The 17176-nt window shown below is 48.6% G+C and overlaps 9 protein-coding genes across 9 annotated transcripts; 7 read left to right on the top strand and 2 right to left on the bottom strand.

Moving 5' to 3' along the window:
• The first annotated feature begins 140 nt into the window (after positions 1 to 140).
• ASPGLDRAFT_152326 (putative Rho guanyl nucleotide exchange factor) lies at positions 141 to 3427 on the top strand. Its single transcript, XM_022542301.1, has 6 exons — positions 141 to 968; positions 1026 to 1331; positions 1385 to 1585; positions 1636 to 1854; positions 1913 to 2138; positions 2188 to 3427. Exons 1-6 carry the CDS (start codon positions 354 to 356, stop codon positions 3090 to 3092), a joined length of 2472 nt encoding a protein of 823 aa, XP_022399403.1. The 5' UTR covers positions 141 to 353; the 3' UTR covers positions 3093 to 3427.
• Positions 3428 to 3466: 39 nt separating this feature from the next.
• ASPGLDRAFT_48809 (SBDS family protein) lies at positions 3467 to 4346 on the top strand. The gene is made up of 3 exons (XM_022546981.1): positions 3467 to 3815; positions 3891 to 4014; positions 4079 to 4346. Exons 1-3 carry the CDS (start codon positions 3652 to 3654, stop codon positions 4136 to 4138), a joined length of 348 nt encoding a protein of 115 aa, XP_022399404.1. The 5' UTR covers positions 3467 to 3651; the 3' UTR covers positions 4139 to 4346.
• Positions 4347 to 6321: 1975 nt separating this feature from the next.
• On the bottom strand, positions 6322 to 7191 carry ASPGLDRAFT_129821 (uncharacterized protein; the record flags this gene model as incomplete). Its single annotated transcript, XM_022540919.1, has 3 exons — positions 6322 to 6520; positions 6574 to 6918; positions 6977 to 7191. 3 exons carry the CDS (start codon positions 7189 to 7191, stop codon positions 6322 to 6324), a joined length of 759 nt encoding a protein of 252 aa, XP_022399405.1.
• A 757-nt stretch (positions 7192 to 7948) lies between these two features.
• Positions 7949 to 8718, top strand: ASPGLDRAFT_48811 (uncharacterized protein). Its single transcript, XM_022546982.1, has one exon. The coding sequence runs from the start codon at positions 7997 to 7999 to the stop codon at positions 8456 to 8458; it is 462 nt and encodes a 153-aa protein (XP_022399406.1). The 5' UTR covers positions 7949 to 7996; the 3' UTR covers positions 8459 to 8718.
• A 242-nt stretch (positions 8719 to 8960) lies between these two features.
• ASPGLDRAFT_36831 (uncharacterized protein) lies at positions 8961 to 9744 on the top strand (the record flags this gene model as incomplete). Its single annotated transcript, XM_022544742.1, has 3 exons — positions 8961 to 9171; positions 9254 to 9359; positions 9552 to 9744. The coding sequence occupies 3 exons, from the start codon at positions 8961 to 8963 to the stop codon at positions 9742 to 9744; spliced, it is 510 nt and encodes a 169-aa protein (XP_022399407.1).
• ASPGLDRAFT_1494580 (uncharacterized protein) lies at positions 9463 to 10367 on the top strand (the record flags this gene model as incomplete). Its single annotated transcript, XM_022542036.1, has 1 exon — positions 9463 to 10367. A coding segment is annotated over exon 1 (454 nt), but the record flags the coding sequence as incomplete, so codon positions are not given.
• A 2796-nt stretch (positions 10368 to 13163) lies between these two features.
• Positions 13164 to 14657, top strand: ASPGLDRAFT_489165 (uncharacterized protein). Its single transcript, XM_022546999.1, has 3 exons — positions 13164 to 13254; positions 13320 to 13477; positions 13661 to 14657. The coding sequence occupies exons 2-3, from the start codon at positions 13330 to 13332 to the stop codon at positions 14611 to 14613; spliced, it is 1101 nt and encodes a 366-aa protein (XP_022399409.1). The 5' UTR covers positions 13164 to 13254; positions 13320 to 13329; the 3' UTR covers positions 14614 to 14657.
• On the bottom strand, positions 14325 to 15658 carry ASPGLDRAFT_83327 (MBL fold metallo-hydrolase; the record flags this gene model as incomplete). The annotated part of the gene is made up of 2 exons (XM_022550213.1): positions 14325 to 15080; positions 15132 to 15658. 2 exons carry the CDS (start codon positions 15656 to 15658, stop codon positions 14702 to 14704), a joined length of 906 nt encoding a protein of 301 aa, XP_022399410.1. The 3' UTR covers positions 14325 to 14701.
• A 488-nt stretch (positions 15659 to 16146) lies between these two features.
• ASPGLDRAFT_36835 (putative 3-hydroxyacyl-CoA dehydrogenase) lies at positions 16147 to 17160 on the top strand (the record flags this gene model as incomplete). Its single annotated transcript, XM_022544743.1, has 3 exons — positions 16147 to 16210; positions 16265 to 16569; positions 16621 to 17160. 3 exons carry the CDS (start codon positions 16147 to 16149, stop codon positions 17158 to 17160), a joined length of 909 nt encoding a protein of 302 aa, XP_022399411.1.
• Between the last annotated feature and the right edge of the window lie 16 nt (positions 17161 to 17176).

A 17176-nucleotide genomic window follows, 5' to 3' on the forward strand; every position in this document is an offset into this window, starting at 1 on the left:
CTATGTTATTGGTTATTTTATACATTTTTCTTATCGTATGACATATTTTGCTGTAGAAAACAAGGTCAGTGCATATGTATTTCGTCACTCATAGTACTTGTATGCATTTGTATCACCTTCTTGATCCTTTAAAGTTTCAGCTCACAATGGCTTTCTATATGCATTCGGGCGTGGTCGCTCCTTCCCAGCTGGCTTTGGTGCGACTTCCAACTGGACTGGAAATGCCACCCTGTGGCTTCGTGGCTTCCCAATATGGGCGGCCTGTCATCTCTCCCGCTATGCTACAAACCTCCTCCATCCGTGATAGCTTTATGGACTTCCTCTTTACTATTTCTACTTGAAGATGGGCCACGATGGAGTCTGACGACAACGGCGATTCACAAAATCCCCTTTTGGTAATCGAGGATACCGAATCGGAAGCCAACTTGGTGGACGCTCCCGATGTCCAGGAACCGGAACCAGTGAATACATGGTCTCCTAGCACCTTCAAGAAGTTCATAGACTACCTGCGAAACAAGAAACCCCCTCGACCCCAAAAATACGTCGAAGGCTGGCACAACGATCTACCAACTAAGCCACGGGACAACGATTCACAAGCGAACGATTCACGGGACCATAGCTTCGACCACGTCCTCTCGCCATACCACACTATTCAGGAGCAACAATGGGAGCAGTTGTCGGGCTACTCTTCGCAACTGGGAACGGTCAAGACGAATTCGTTGAGCGCCATGAGCCAAAGTGCTGTGAGGTCGAGAGGAACAACGCAGAGTACCGTCAATCGCAGTTCTAGTTCTGAGCTCCGGAGGTCGATTGAACGGAGGTCGACTGATATCGAAGGCTTGAGACTAGTCCCCAGTTCCTCTATCGACGACGATGCTCAAAGACGTGCCATCAAGAGACGCCAGGCTATACAAGAGATCCTCACCTCGGAGTCGGACTATGTCCTGGGACTCAAGGCCCTGACTGGCGTGCGTTCACAATCCCAAAGCAATACCGATGGCTATTAGCTGACGATTACTTCTTAGGTCCTCTCCCTCTTCGAAACGAGACCGGCGATCTATCATAATGTCCAAAAGCTCCGCGAAATCCACGAACACTTCCTTGCCCAGCTTCAGAACGTCTCGCCGCCAAAATCAGCCACCACTGATGCTGAGCTTGCCAATCTAATATCTGGCGGGCTTTCCAAGCATTCGAGTCTACGAGGCTTCAGGAGCCTACAGAACCGATCCCTCAGGACACGCAACTTCAAACAAAAGTTCAATCTTCGCGTGAAGCTGATAGCTGCGGATCCTACTGAAGCTCGGGATGTCGCACGTGTGATACAAAGCCTGGTGAGTACTGTCATTCGTTTGATGTCTTCCATTTCTCACAATCTTTGTTTTAGTCCACGTCCGCTGGGGCCTATGTGAAATTCTGCAGCAATAAGGACCTACTAAAAAAGGATCTTTCGCTTTTGAGAGAGTCCATACCGAACTGGGCACTTTTCGATCAAGGAATCGAGGCTCTATCGAGATCAGTAACACCGATGGAGAGCCGGAGACCGAAAGAGAACAGGTCCATGACCTTGAACGATCTTCTCATCAAGGTTGTTCCTGCCACTCAATGATATGTGCAACGATACTGACCAGAATCCAGCCAATACAGCGGGTCTGCAAATATCACCTTTTGCTCAAGCAATTGTCGGATTTTACGCTCAGCAGCGACTGCCCGTCCGCCGACCATGACATCCGACAAGCTTTGGACATCATGAGAGCTCTGGGAGACAAAGTCAATTCCGCCACCGGTGATCTCGCCTACGAAGATCGAATACGGAAAACAATTGGGTTGCAAGAGAAACTGGGACCTTTCCAATCGGTAAGTCCCTTTAATACTCGGTGCGGTGACAGGTTGCTAAAAGCTGCTCCAATTGTAGGACACCTTGCGAGATATCTACAAGCAGCTAGGACCAATGGTTATGTGCGGTGTTCTGCATGTGACCTACCAGTCTGGAGACCATATAAAAGGTACATATATGGTCTGCACCCTTTTTGATCATTACCTCCTCCTTGCCAAATATGTGGAAGAGTCCCGCCAGCTCCAACCTGTGACATGCCTCTATGTATGGGATCTGAAAATCGATTGCTTGAGAAATGGCAGAGGTACGCAACTTTTCAATGATTTCCAGCCGGTATACTGAATTTACTGCAGGTCTAAGCTGCTACGAATGTTTGTTCTCGTGGAAGCTGGTATTCCACCACCAGAATGACCATTACGAGTTTGTTTTGAGTGCGTCCACGGCAGCGGAGGGAAGGCAGTGGACGTCTGAAATCGTCAAGTCGACACAGAAGGTCGAGCCAGTGCCTGAGCCAAGGAAGCTTTCCGTGCTGACGCTCGATGTGGAACCCTTTGAGCGCCCGTGTGCTCCTCTAGGCCGGAAATCGTCTGTTCACTCCCTGTCGACATCGCGCACCAACAACAACTCGCAACATGTGATCATCGAGAAAACGCATCATCCCAATAGCTCGGAAACAGTACACCCTGTTGAAGGAGAAATTGAAAGACCGAGAGTTATGCCACCGCAGGCAGCTTTGACACTGGTGACCAGACGACAAGACCGCATTCGCTTGGAGCAGTTTATTTCCGACGAATATACCCGCGATGTGCTCCCATTTCCTGGAATGGTGCTTGGGTATCAGGACAAACGACACAAGAAGATGAAGGGCAGCGTCCATGCGACATTCACCAAGCGGTCAGCTTCTCTAAGCAAGATCGTGAACACGACAACCGGAACGAATGATCATCGTACTGACTCCCTGCCAAAGGGTACGGACGATGTTCTAGCGCGGCCACTCCAGGATCTGTTCCCATACGACGATGAAAAAGGAGTTGTTCTGCTAGAAGCGTCCCCGGAAGCAAATCAACCAGCGAGTACCCTCAAGCTCGGAAAAATGTCGAGAAGAACCACATCGGCTACTCGGACAGCCAGTCAAGGTTCCAAGTCTTACGGCGTCCTTGGAAGTCCTACCTGGAAATCGTTCGGGTCCCTTTTCCATACTATTTCGCCCAGGAGACATAAGCGAACAGGCTCATGGCTGAGCAGGAGTGAGACGTGAAGATTATGATGCAATGATAATTTCTTTTCCCAGTATAGACACCGGCGATTATTCAGTATAGTATATATGTTGTACGGAGGACTTCCATTCCATTCTTTCTCTTGGGATTGCGATACGGTGGAGTTGTTTACGGGGGCACTGGCAGAGCTATGATGTGAGAGTGGATAGCTGCACTGTTACTATTAGCGGTATCATAGTAAATAGACCCTCTTCACTGTTGTATGGCGTCATATCTCCATCCGGCTGTTTTTGGTGGGGAGAGCTCGGCCGATGACGTCGGTTACCGCGAGCAGCAGTGAACAGCTCCCTATTTAGAGGCCTCGATTCTCGTTAAGTTCAGATTCAATCAATTCAATTCATTCAATTCAGATATCTTTTAATTCACAAAGCATATCTACTTTACCTTATACATTAACTCCGCTCACTCCGACCATCATACGTTGGTGACGTCATACTTCATCACCTCACGCGACACTGCTACTTCAACCGCTCTACTTATTCTCTCCTCTTCTACTCTATATCTTCCTCAAACCACCTCAATTAAACACCACACACCACAATGACTCGCGGCAACGAATCGAACTCCAAGGTCTTCTACAAGGGCGCCAACGACGACTTTGTCGTTTTCGTTGACGACATCGCCGCCCTCAACAACTGGCGCAATGACCGCTCCATTCCCCTTGCCCAGGTCTTGAATGGGTGGAAGGTCTTTGTTACTCATAAGTATGTCTCCATGTATCTGGATTGCGTTCTCTGCACTAGTGGTGAAGGATGAGGCTAACACGTGGGATGAAATAGGCACGGAGCCCAGGGCTTGCTCGACGGCGCTAGCAAGGGCCTGTTGGAGAGCGAATTCGGGACTTCGAATGAAGACGATGTTATGACGAAGATTCTTGAGAGAGGGGAATATCAGATTTCTGTTGTATGTGCCCTTTCACCCCCTTCAAATTATCCCGAGGATATGGGTTGATGCTAATGACTTGTAGAACTCCTCGCACCAAGCTGATAAGGATATCCGGAAGGGTCCTTCTGTTCTTGGTCGGTAAACGGACGACTTATATGTTTTTGACGATTGTCGATATCGCTAGAGCGTGATACACTATACTATTTTTTCGGGATTATGAGTCTCTGGTTATGGGTTATGAATGGTGTTTTTCCTTTGAGTTTACTTGATAATTGCATGACTTGATAATGGTGAATTGAAATCAATGGGATTGCATGAATAAGTCTCTTCTTGACGTCGGTAAATTGAACAAGACGCTTGTAGATAATTATTCCTTTTAGTGGAATGCTGTAGGATTCCTTCTCCCATATCCGCCTGTGTCTGGCTGTACCGGTGTTTTTTCATAGGCGCTCGATGGCAAACTCCCCTGACCGGCTGGGAACGGAGCAACCGGGTTCGGCAATTTTGTACTCATTCAAAGCGCTTGAAAACAGGCAGCATGTGTGTAGGAACGTGTCGGAATGACAGCCCTGTAAATATTCACTGAAACCCATTCCATTCGCGTTGGCGTAGGCACAGACTGACTCAACACGCAAGCTTGTCGGGGTACCCCACCAATGATTATCCTAAAGGGGGGGGGGGAGGTTATAGGAGACCGGGCATAGATTGGAACAGCGGCCACCAGGCCATCCGCTGTCTCGATTCCTAGTCCTTCGTTTATTTCTTGGTCCACCCGTGGCTTTGGGTTGATGACATTCGTCAATCTGCATTGTTAGTCTTATCCCGCTTTTTTCCTGGAATTTCTCTCGTAATTGTATCCCACAAGTCTTGCGAACAGAGAGTCTAACAAGCTTATCCCATTGGTGATTTCCATTGACAGACGTTTTTGACTGCCATTAGTGTGAAATGCAGGATTGTACCGGTAGAGATGCATATCCGCATCAACTGTTCATTCTCTTCGGAGTCTTCGGTGGCTGCGAATAACGAGTGGACGCATTTTATTCGACCGTTGTTTGTCTATTTCCTGTACGATGCTCGTCCTGATCTCGTCCTGATCTCGTCCTGATCTCGTCCATCTTTCTCGTGCAAGGACGTACCACAGGCCTTGCAGGTGCATTCCCTAGAAAGTAGAAATGTCAGTTAGTCGATATATGAAGACTGAGACTTGGCTCTTTCTTTTCGTATTTTGAACTTACATGTATTTCTGTTGGTGTATACCACTTGGTTCACTGGTTATTTCCGACGAGGTATGGGTAAACAGATGGTCAATGTAATTGTATATGTTTGCGATTCATCCTGCTTCGCTTCCACACGAAGGCAGCTATGCCATCCCTCTTCACTTCTATCACAGTTTCGTGTGCCGTTGCTGAAGACCAGATTACACTGGTTAGTTCCGCAACGGCTTTGTCTGCGGCTATGCCTCGTTCAAACTCATGTTGTAGTCACTTTTTATGGGGTCTGTATCGACCGAGGGATCGATTGTCTGTGACTGATAAATGAATAACGGTACTGATTTGACTAACGATTGTATTGTCTTCGTATTGAAAACTAGCAGGACAAATCCCGAATCTCATGTATGAGCTGCTTACCAAGTAGTGGGTTCCTGTCGATCTCGTCGGTTGTATTTAGCTAAGATTGCGTTCTGGCTATCCCCCCAAGTTTCCTCTACTTCTTCAGGGGAGATATTAACAATTGGATAAGTTGGGAGCTTTCCTTTTGATTGCCCCTTTAGATGATTCCATCTTGCCTTCCAGTTCATGGACAAATCTTCCGCTCTGTGCTGCCGGTGTTGAGACTTTCCGGGCCCCTTTGAGTAAACTGGTAATTCCATCTGGCTTTGTAAACTTTGCAGTATGGGATGAACAGACTAAGCTTGTAGAAAGCAACTCTCTGTTCCTGAAATGGGATTATGCAGGATATGTGTAGGAAGCTGGTCCTATGTTCTTATGTGTTGAATTGTTATTAATGTCTGGAATGGATACGATGAGATGGATTAAAGATGGATCGTGGCGTGGTAACAGGGAAGGATGTAATGAGAGAAGGGGAATTTGGGTAGACTCTTGAAATGGATACAGATGCTGTGCCGCTGTAATCGAAGCCAGTGTGATTTGAAGAAACCCGTATCTGCATTTGCTCAATGCTATACACAAAAACCTCTATATCCAGTAGAACACCATCGTAAATACCATCCCACACCATCCAAGCATACCATACCGGGTATAAGCATCACCCACTCAACGCTCCAGCTATATCCAATCCAATCAACCACACTGCACTGCATGCCCACTACTGCACCTTCTCCTTCTTCTCCTTCTCGTTATGAATCTTAATATAAACAAACGGATAAATCGTCTCCGGAATCAACGTAAGGATAATAATCCCCACGCTCAACGGCGACCCCACATATTCCCAGTTCTGCGGAACATTCCAGTACCGCCAGAAAAACACGCCGTACGCCGTGTAGCAGCCAATGTACTTTGTCAACCTATGTACCTTATCAGCAAGTGGCCAGTCGTGTACGGGGAAAGGACGGGGTACCAAATCTCCAAAGAATGCCCCGCGGTATCCTGATCCCTCCACAAAAAGTACAAACAAGCATACCCAATCGGGAGCTGCAGTGCAAGACCCGTCCAGTACGCGGTGACCTGTTCGCGCTCGTCGGGATAGTACTTCGTTAATCCGTAGAGACCCGCGACACAGGCAGTGAACATGAGGATCATGTTCCGGACGATTTTCTTTCGCTGTTCAGGGCCGTATATACGGCGCACGACGAGCGATGTAAATGCGATATCCAGCTCAAACCATGCTAGGAAGCAGAGTTTTTCGTTTTGCGTTGTTGTTGTTGTGAAGGCATAGAAGAGTTCGTAGGCCATGCATCCGGCGCTGCGACACTATTAGTCCAACCTAATCAATATAGCTAAAGGTAGAAAGGGAAGCGCACAGAAACTGAATACTCCCCCAATCCTTCCCCGGCAGCGTCCTATCGCTATACGCCCGAATCATGCAGAACAAATAACACAGCGCATAAATAACACCGCACGAGATGATCAGCCCATCCTGCACAAACAGATAACTCTCCGGCGGATCGAGGGCGGCGTCAGACGGTTGTACGATGAGATGGCGGACGCGGTTTGCGAGAGCGAAGTTCTCGGCCATTTTTAGCTTCTGTCTGTCTCTATGAATTATGATAATAAGTCTATGAAAGCTCTAATGTCTATGAAAGGTGCTGGGCTATATAAGCCGGCAATCTCGGAAATGAAAGGCACGTGGAGCCACGACTGGCATGACGTTTGGTAGTTCCCCGCAGATGCTGGGATCTCTTGGCATGACGTGTGCGGATCGGGTCTGAGTAAGCGCCTACTTTTAGTTATTATGTGTTATTGTTTGTCTGGGAGGGTAGATACGCATACGAGTGGCAGTGTTGAAGGCAGAAGTGAATTCGGCTTGTTTGAAGGCACCTCGGGAGGTAACTAGGTGTGGCAGTGACAGTGAGCGGAGCCCGGAACCGCAGGTCGGTATAGTTCGCAGATCAGTGTCAATCGAGAAGGGTTTCTATGTATATTTTTGTCGTGCAGAAAGACTATAACGTGGTTATCATGTGGCTGTTTAGGCTACAGGAATGCTGTGGGTGGTTTGGTTGGAACCACGGACTTGGGTCCTCTAAGCGAACAGTAGCCGATTCGCATACTCATCAGCGCATCATCCAAGGTTTGTTGAGCAGGTTGAATGACGCCTGGTTCCCGAGGATGGTATCTAATGAGCAATGGCAGCTTCGAGGTCGAATCAGATATTGATATTGACCTCGAAGGCGATTGTTTGTAGTTTATTCTGATGTCAGTGGCATATCATTATTTATACACAACGCCACGCATGTCTATAAAAACCACTGGAATCTATATGAGACACAATGGACCCGATATCAAGAATCTAATATTACTTGAAAACAATCAGAACAAACAAAATGACCGACTCCACAGACTACTCAACCACCACTTTCCGCACAATCAACAACATCGACAATTCTGCCCAAACTGCCTACACCGGCGACACAACCTACGGCACCTACGAAGACGACGCCATAACTGACTACGGCCTACGCGGAACCTCCGAACCAAAGCCCTACTCCACCCCTGCCGCTGCCACCGCCTCAGGAATCCGCGGCTACGACCCCTCTGACTACTCCAACATCGCCGTGCAGGATGGCGGTGGCCACACGGCGTATGACCCTGTGACGGGGGCATATGATGAGCATTATGATTATCGGGCGGAGGACTCGACCAAGCATCATCGGGAGAGAATGTTGCCGGATGGGACGTATCAGTTGAGGGAGGTGGATCGGTTTGATGATGGGACGGCGAGGGTGCATCGGGAGTATAATAATCCGAATACGGGGACGAATTTCATTAAGGATTATCAGAAGTGATTGATTGCTGACGATGTTTCGTGTTTGTTCGTTCGTGTACTCTGGTAAAAGGAAGGGGAAAGGCAGGCTGGAGTTTGTTTGAGGGCATACTATGTACAGTACTAGGATACAAAACTAGGAAAGTAGCTGGATAGTGCAGGATGGATATGCATGCTTGATGTTTTAAGTATAAGAAGATCCTCATCAAACCAATGACTTTATACCCGAACTGTCAATTAAAAAATTTAGTTGAGAGCATTAATAGGAGATTATAAAGTTACTCACTTTGGGGTGGACAGTCATATAATATCCATTGAAGACATAATGAAGAACATATGTTAGAAGATGCCTAGTTGTCTACGCGCATTTCTTTTCTTTCTCCTCCACTTCTCAACCCCAACCTCATAAGTCTACCGCAGTGCCTTTCCTACTGGGTTATTTTTCTCATTCTCTTTTCGACTCATTAAAATCGGTCCAACCCAGATCATCTCATTCGTTAGCCTGAACCTTGTCCTCCCACGCCATGGATAACCGTGTTGGCTTTCGCAATGTCCACATATACAACGGTATTACCGGAGAGATGCTGGGTGGACTGCGGCAGAACGGCTCCATCACTGAAGCTGTTTTCCTCTCTATGTTGAATGATATCCTGTTGATCGCAGATGAACCACTCGAAGTCAAAGAAAGAGACTCACAACGCACCATACTACCATCGAGCAATCCATTGGAGTTTGGTATATATGATGTGTATTGCAACGGCAAGTGCACCCACAGCATGAAATAGGCGATGACCAGTTTCATTAACTACTTAGACAGGCTCTATGGAAATGAACAAGGAACCCTGTTTCCTTCTCTACCCCCACAAAGCGAAGAAGGTCAATGCTGTTGCCGCTCGAACCCGTTCAGAAGTCTCTAGCTTCAAGTATACGCTGGAACAGAGAGATAGAATGTGCATGTTCAGTCGCAGTCGCATAGTTAACCCTACACGAAGTGATGCTGTCTGGAGCGGCTTTAAATGCCGCCCCATTGTTCCGATTCGGCTGGTAGCTGACGACTTGACTAGTCATGCGCCAGTAAGTTGCCTAATCTGCATAGTTGCCTAACACGTCGCAAGTATCCTCATCCTCCCAATGTACTCGACAACACCAACAACCAACATCCCTACCCGCGAAAATGTCCGCAGAGCAACCCCAGAAACCCATGTCCTGGATCCCAGAGATCCTCGAACAAATCTTCCTGCAAACCGACATGCGCACACTACTGACTTCCGCGCAACGTGTATGCCACCAGTGGAATACCATAATTAAAAGCTTGGATCGTATCCAAGAACACCTCTTTTTCAAACCGGCTCCGAAAAAACAGACGTCCAAGCAAAAACAAAATCCACTCCTAAGTGATACCATCTGACCTGAGTTCCTTCGCAAGCAGTTGAACACTCTAGGACGGCACCGGTCGTACCAGCAGCTGCAATTTCCGATGATTTATTGGACGAAGCAACGGGCGTTTTTCCGGGAAGAGGCAAATTGGAGGCGGATGTTGTTTCAACAACCTCCTACTTCGTGCCTTGGGATAATCGAGACGATACTGGACAGTGATAGTCCATGGTTTTCTCGGATCAAGGTCATGCCACGGAAAGACTACATACGAGTGAAAGATGTATACAAAACTGTACATGACGGCATATTAATGCCCGGTCAGGATAAATGGCTGTTCTGGTATAATCCATATTTTCTAAACAGACCAGAGCGGGAGTTACAAGGTGAAAGGGCTATCGCATCTTCCAACTATCTGGAAGGATGTAACTTAGTTATCTTCACGACGAAGTGCTGGATTCTTAGAGATCATGGCATAATAAACGATCTGGATGACTGGATTGACTCCCTTGGCAAGTTCAAGCGTGATCGAAGCTGTCAGAGGCTGCACATATGGAACAATCAAGCTCCCTTCAGTGAATCGAAGTCCACTATCAATAGCTGTTGACACTCTTCAGAACCGTCTATCTCGATGGCACTCCCAATATTGTGGTAAGACACGTGCTTGATTCCCACATCATGAATAGCGTGGTGAAATATGGTGGGAGTGCGTGGTTTAAAGTGCCCCCCGCCATTGCGATTGCAATGGGAGCTATAAGAATCGTGCTTATGCCTTCTCTCATGGGATGATCATTCTCATCGGAGTCTCATGCCACTTCTTTTGTCAGGGTCGACGCAATTTCCTTCAAGCGCTAGAGCTTTTAGATACCTCTCTGACTGCGTCTGTCAGGTTGCGGTTGATGCATTGGCCCATAGGGAGACCTGGGCATGGATGAGTTCCTGCAAAATACTCTTGCGGGTTTGCATGGGAGACTCATTGGGATCATACCCCTTTGCGAATTTTTCGTTTCTCTCCAACATGATGTCTGAATAAATTAGACGAGTGCATTTTTATTTAAACATGGGCCGCTTACCAAGGAGATGATCCCGATCGATCTCGTTGGTTGTATCCAGCCAAGGTTGGGTTTAAACTTTGGTGTATCTCATCCCTTAAGTCTCCTACAATCTTCAAGCGTCATTTCATTGGCTGGGTAGGTCGGGAGCTTTCCCTTCTGTACCTCCCTGAACTGGTTCCACCTAGCCTTTCGGCTCTTGAAAAGACCCTTTCCGCCTGTTTTGACTGTCTGGACAGCCTGCCGCCTCCATTCCATCATCTGGTGCACGACTGCAGCGGCCTGACTAGATAGATGTCAAGTTAGGGTATGCTTGCTTCGTCCATCGCAAATGCGCTGTGCGTCGCCTTACATGCTCTCAGCTTCGTGTTAAGTGTATTCCAACGTTGCCTGTCTCGGATAGAAGGAATAAGATGCTGGATTCGTACATAACATGTACAGGAGGTTTAGGATCCGGTCGTGTTCGCTTTCCCGGCACGATGAGAGGGCATGTTTGAACCACTGCCGCAAATTAGCAAAATAAAGTAACGATAGTGAAGGAGGTCCCACATTTGCGTAGCCATATTCCCAAGTAGCCGTGGCTCTGCAGAGTCCGCCAGGTATCGCTCCTTGGCCTCTACGACCAGAAGCTTGTTTTAGAGCTCGTCGGGGGTGGCATACCACAAACCGTAGTCTGGCTAGCAATTTATCATGGGAAGAATCCATTTACACTGGTACACCCTCGCGCTTTACCACGAAGCCCACGAAAGGGGGGGGGGGGTTCACGGAGGAGGGAATCAAGGTGAGTCGCTTTTGTCGACATGCTGCTGATGAGCCTCAGGACTTGCGGACCACGGAAACAGAGGTTGAACAGATGGTCAATCCCTTTTTTCCAGAGCATGGGGAGGCGGCGGCACGGGTGGTAGAACGGCTTCAAAGGCTTGACTCTGGCTACATGAGGCCAGTAAAGTCACTGCAGAACGGACGCTGCGCAACGCACTAACACGTTTTTTGCTTGCAGGCACAGGCTATTGAAGCCAATCTGCCACAGAGATCTGTCCACAATACCGCTGTTGAGGGCATGTTCATCCTGATTGAACCGGGGCGGTTCAAAAGCCTCTTCCAAGGCAGGGCGACACTAACCCACATCCGAAGCTCCTCCGGCTGCACGGTACTAAGCCCATGGTTATAGTCGAACAGTTGGTCATCATCCACACCGCAGGGTCGGGGCACACCAAGGAGAGGCCTGCCTTGAAAGTGCTCCCGTCCTCCTTTCCCCACCTCCGTAGACGACGTCAGTTCAGCATTCGAAAATAATCCTCATTGTCTGACTCCTTTACTTCTTTATATTGTTAGAGCCTATTGTTACTAGACCAGGTCGCAGCATACCGCTGAAATGGCGCTCAATGCTGAGAGCTACCGCTACCGCAAACTAGCACGCAAGCCTGGATGTACGTCCAATCTTCCATGAATTCGGGAAGAGGAAGAACCAATCAAAGTATCTAATTGAACAGCTAATACGGGCCTCATGCTGAACATAAAAGTCCTGACCTTGTTCAGCGCACGCGCGACGTGCACCCTTCCGGACCGGATACCGAAGACAAACCTTCGAAGATGTCGTTAGCAGACAACGAGGCTTCCGTACTCAATATACGCTTCTCACACTCATGGCGTCCGGCCATTCTAGGAGAGATGATCGCAATCTCTAACCCACCAGGATGTGGAAGGGGTCGATTATCCTGATATGCACCACGAAATCTTCAATATCCCGGTGACCTTTACTATCATTCGTCTTCATGAACTTTTCGCACACCAAGCACGCGGCGATCACTTCGTCCTCTGGAAATCAACCCCGACAGCCCGCGAGCGCAATATCCCACTACCGGATAGTTGAATAAATCAGAAGCCTTTTCGTTTTCTGAAGTCGAGACTTTGCTGCCCAGTGCTATATCTGTTAGGGTTATATACAATTGCCCTAAGCCACTCCGACAGAGTGCTGTCTGTGTGGTGGTCGAAAAGAAGGCTGAGGCCGAGAATATCCGAAAATGCCATCTACATCAACTATTAACGGCAAGGATTGCGCGGATGGATTTTATTCGATCCAAAGGCATTTCATTCCGCCCGAAATGCCGTTGACTTGAAACTTTGCCCTTTCGGGAACCATGGATATGTATTTAGCCGTCGGATGTGATCCATTTTTGATCACCCGGCTCCCCACATCCGTCTCTTCCTGTTCTTTTTCAATGCGGATTCGACACCCTGGTTGAGTATCAGGACATATGAACGGAGGCTTCTTGGCATACAGCATGACAGAAGCAAAAGCCGAGACTCCGGTCGAGTCGCAGGACGACAAACGCGAACCAAGTGGAAACACTCCCGATAGTGAGCGGCCGCATTTCAAACACGGAAAATGGTATTTTGACACTTTTTCGTAACACCAAAAGCTATAGAAAACGCTAACGTGGACGTTGTCTGTAGGCGCTACGTCATGGTCGTAGCGGCCGGTTTCCTGGTGATGTTCACCACCTGCGCGCTCATCTTCACTTTCGGAGTATGGCAGTCACTCTATGAAGAAATGGCCGCGCAACCAAATACACCATTTACCGGGAATTCCACGGCACTCATCAACTTGATCGGTACGTTAGCGATCGCATTTATGTCAATGGGCGGCCCATTTACCATGGTCTGGGCCAAACTGTACTCCCCGCAAGCGGTCATCATTGTTGGGGGATGGGTGTTCGGTATCGCATTCATTCTCGCCAGTTTCAGCAAGCAGCTATGGCATTTTACTCTGACTCAGGGCGTGCTGCTGGGGATAGGTACTAGTATGACCTACGTACCGACAATGGCCGTCGCACCGACATGGTTCGATAAACGGCGCGGACTGGCAATGGGTGTGATTATCTCCGGCACCGGTGTAGGAGGAATGGTCTGGCCACCGGTCCTAAGTGCTATCATCGACAGCATTGGATTCAGAAATGCATTGAGGATTGCGGGTTGCGTTTCCGTAACTCTAGTATCGCTTGCCGGATACAGCTTGGGATGGGAGCCAGACTTCGAAAACCAAGTCCGCGTCCAGACACAGGGTATGAGTCGGGTTAATGGATGGATGAAGATTCCGCTTATAAACTGGCGTGTCGCGCGCACGAAACGATTCGTCGCTCAGGGGTCAGGGTGTTTCTTGCAATCGGCAGGATATTCGACGCCTCTGTTCTTCTACGCGGCGTACGCCAGGGCACTTGGGTATAGCAATACAACGGCCACGAACTTCATCACTGTCAGCAATGCGTCGAATTTTGTATCCAGGATCATTATCGGATACGGTGCTGATAAATACGGACGGATTAATGCCTTGGCTTTTACGACATTGCTGAGCGCCGTCGCGGTATTTGGATTCTGGCTTCCGTCCATGTTCAAGGATTCGACTATCTCGGGATCCAGTGCGGACGGAATGTTTATTACATTCACGGTTCTGTATGGTGCATTTGCGAGCGCATATATATCGCTATTTCCAGCCTCTTTGATCGAACTGTTTGGCGCGCAGAATTACACCAGCGTCAATGGTTCCTTGTACCTTATCCGTGGAATGGGTGCTTTAATTGGGACACCACTAACTGGACTGTTGATTCCGGAATCAAAGGCTCTGGTTTCGTCTATTAGCTACGAGCGAGCAGGAATAACGGTCGGGGTGTTATTGTTCGCAGCTACCGTGGCATGTTTTATCGTAAGGATTGAAGCTATGATGGGATCACCCTGGCGGTGGAAGATGTAATTTAATAATCAGCACTAATGTGATCAATATAGCCACACCTGGAATGATACAATAAGTCAAACGCCGCGCAGTCTCTTCAACAACACAACTAGAAACAGAAACCATTCAAATTCTCAATACTCCTCTTATCCACAGCATGATGTCTATTCTCCTCCCAGACCTGACCACCCTCACCAAATTGATTTGACAGATGTCCCAAGAAGAAGTCCAAATTCTCCTTGCACTGTTTGAACTCGTTCTGGAAACACTCATGGAGGTCTTTCACCTTGGGCTTGGACGACGCATAGGTTACCTTGTTTGCAAACACAGAAAGATACTTCTTGGTATGCGCGAGATCCGCTTGCGCATCAAGCTCCCATCCCGGCTCCAGATGACCGGGGATGACCTTGGTCGGGTTGAGAGATGAAATAACATCCAGTGATTTATTCCATGCTTCGAGCAATGCGGGCGTTTCAACTTCTTCGACCCTGGATACTGTTAGCCATCCGTATTCCGCCTCAACAATGGGCATAGTGTACCAAACATGCGTACTCCTCCCATAAACCGTATCCCCACAAATCACCGTCCTCTCCGCGGGCAACCAAAAAATAGTATGATCAACCGAATCCCCCTGCAACGGACCCAGCAACATGACTGGATTCTCCGGGTTGCCCTGCAAAATGAAGAACGTAAAATCAAAAGCTTCCGGCTTCCGTGGCGCCTCGGGGACACTCTCCTTCCCGAAAATCGATGGCCAGTATTTCACTTTATCATCGTATTCCCTGTTGATTCCTGCGAGGACGTATGGTGCTGCGTAGAATTTTGCGGATGGGAACGCTTCGAGGATGGGATTTGCGGAGAAGAAGTGGTCGGGGTGGTGGTGGGTTACGAAGACGGCTTTGAGGGGGGTGGTTGTGGTGGCCTTCACCCAGCGAACGACGGACTCAGCATCTTGAATGAGAAAGGGCGGATCAATTAGGACGGACTCAGTGGCACCGACGATGAGGGTGGTGATGCTGGACAGGCCTCTAGTTGAGGAAGAGTGGTGATAGGTCTCGAGGGGCATTCTCACGGTCTCTGCAGGGTTATTTTATTGCAAGGATGCAATCATGCAATTGCATTGCTGATAACGATGTTTAAATACTCCGAGCATCTCCATCGTAATTGGCCAATGGTGCTCTCATAATGACCGAGGATCTCGCCTATTCCGTTGAGGGGTAGAAACTTACTGAAGAACTACACCGGGGCAATATCCATCCCAAATAGGGAAGGGGTCATGTACAGCTCATCGTCTGCGGCAGAATAGCCTGGAAACAGTAAGCGGTCAATCCCTGTAGGATGAAGATGTTTAAGCTCTGTCCCACTGTGCCATCGATGCATGCCGATTGGTTGGATCTAACGGAAAACCCCCTGGGTATACCCCGCGAACCGGAAAATACCCAACAGCTGCAGGCACGGCATATATTGTCGGGGTATATATCGGTCGTATATATATGTAGTTCTGAGATTGAAGTATCCAACTACGTTGAGGTATTCGCAAGAGACTGAGTCAGTATGGCACAATTCATTCCCAATATCACCCCAGAGTCTCTGGCGAAAAAGGTCATCCTAATCACTGGTACGAACGACCAATCCTAGTCTAGCGAGAATCGGTTACTAACTATGCATGCAGGCGGAGCAAATGGCATTGGAGCTAGCCTTGTCGAACTCTGCTGCGAGAACGGTGCATACGTCTGCTTTGGCGATACCGCGGCAGATGCAGGTGACCAACTTGCACGGGAGCTCTCTGTATCGTCTTCGTCCAGACCAAGAGCAATCTTCCACCAAACTGATGTTACGGACTACAAGTCCATTCTGGCCCTCTTTGACGCCGCTCTGGAGACATATGGTCACATCGACCATGTCGTCGCCGCGGCGGGAATCCAAGAGATCGGAAATTGGTTCGATCCCGCCTTGACACTAGAGGATGTTCGAGAGGTATGCCACTCCCGTCTCTCAATTCTGCATACAAATATTAATAATCCTCAGCCCGCGACTACAAAGGTGCTGGATGTCAACCTCTACGGTTGCCTCTACGTCTCGCGCATCGCGAGCGTCTACCTCCGCCAAAACCGCCCACCCAACACAGACCGCTCCATCACCCTAATCTCCTCAATCGCCGGCTTCAAAGAATCACCCGGTCTTTTCGTCTACCAAGCATCCAAACACGGCGTCCTAGGGATTCTGCGCTCTCTCCGCCAATACCTTCCCTTCACGCCGCACCAACTCCGCATAAACGCCGTTTGTCCCTGGATGACCACCACAGGAATGGTGAAGGGGATTGAGCATGATTGGTTGAAAGCTGGTCTCCCGAAAAACTTGCCATTGGATGTTGCGAAGATTACGGCGGGGCTGGTGGTGGATGAGAAGTTGAATGGAACGTCCATGTATGTTGAGGGTGGACGGGGATGGGAGATTGAGGCGAATTTGGATCGGTTGGAGCCGCAGTGGCTGGGAGAGCAGCCGTCGAGGTCTTTAGCGAAGGGGCAAGCTGTGTTGGGGAGTGGGAGTAATTGGACTAATTATTGATTGCTGTGTTTATTTT

This window comes from Aspergillus glaucus, assembly GCF_001890805.1.
Source record: "Aspergillus glaucus CBS 516.65 unplaced genomic scaffold ASPGLscaffold_14, whole genome shotgun sequence".
Lineage (NCBI taxonomy): Eukaryota > Fungi > Ascomycota > Eurotiomycetes > Eurotiales > Aspergillaceae > Aspergillus > Aspergillus glaucus.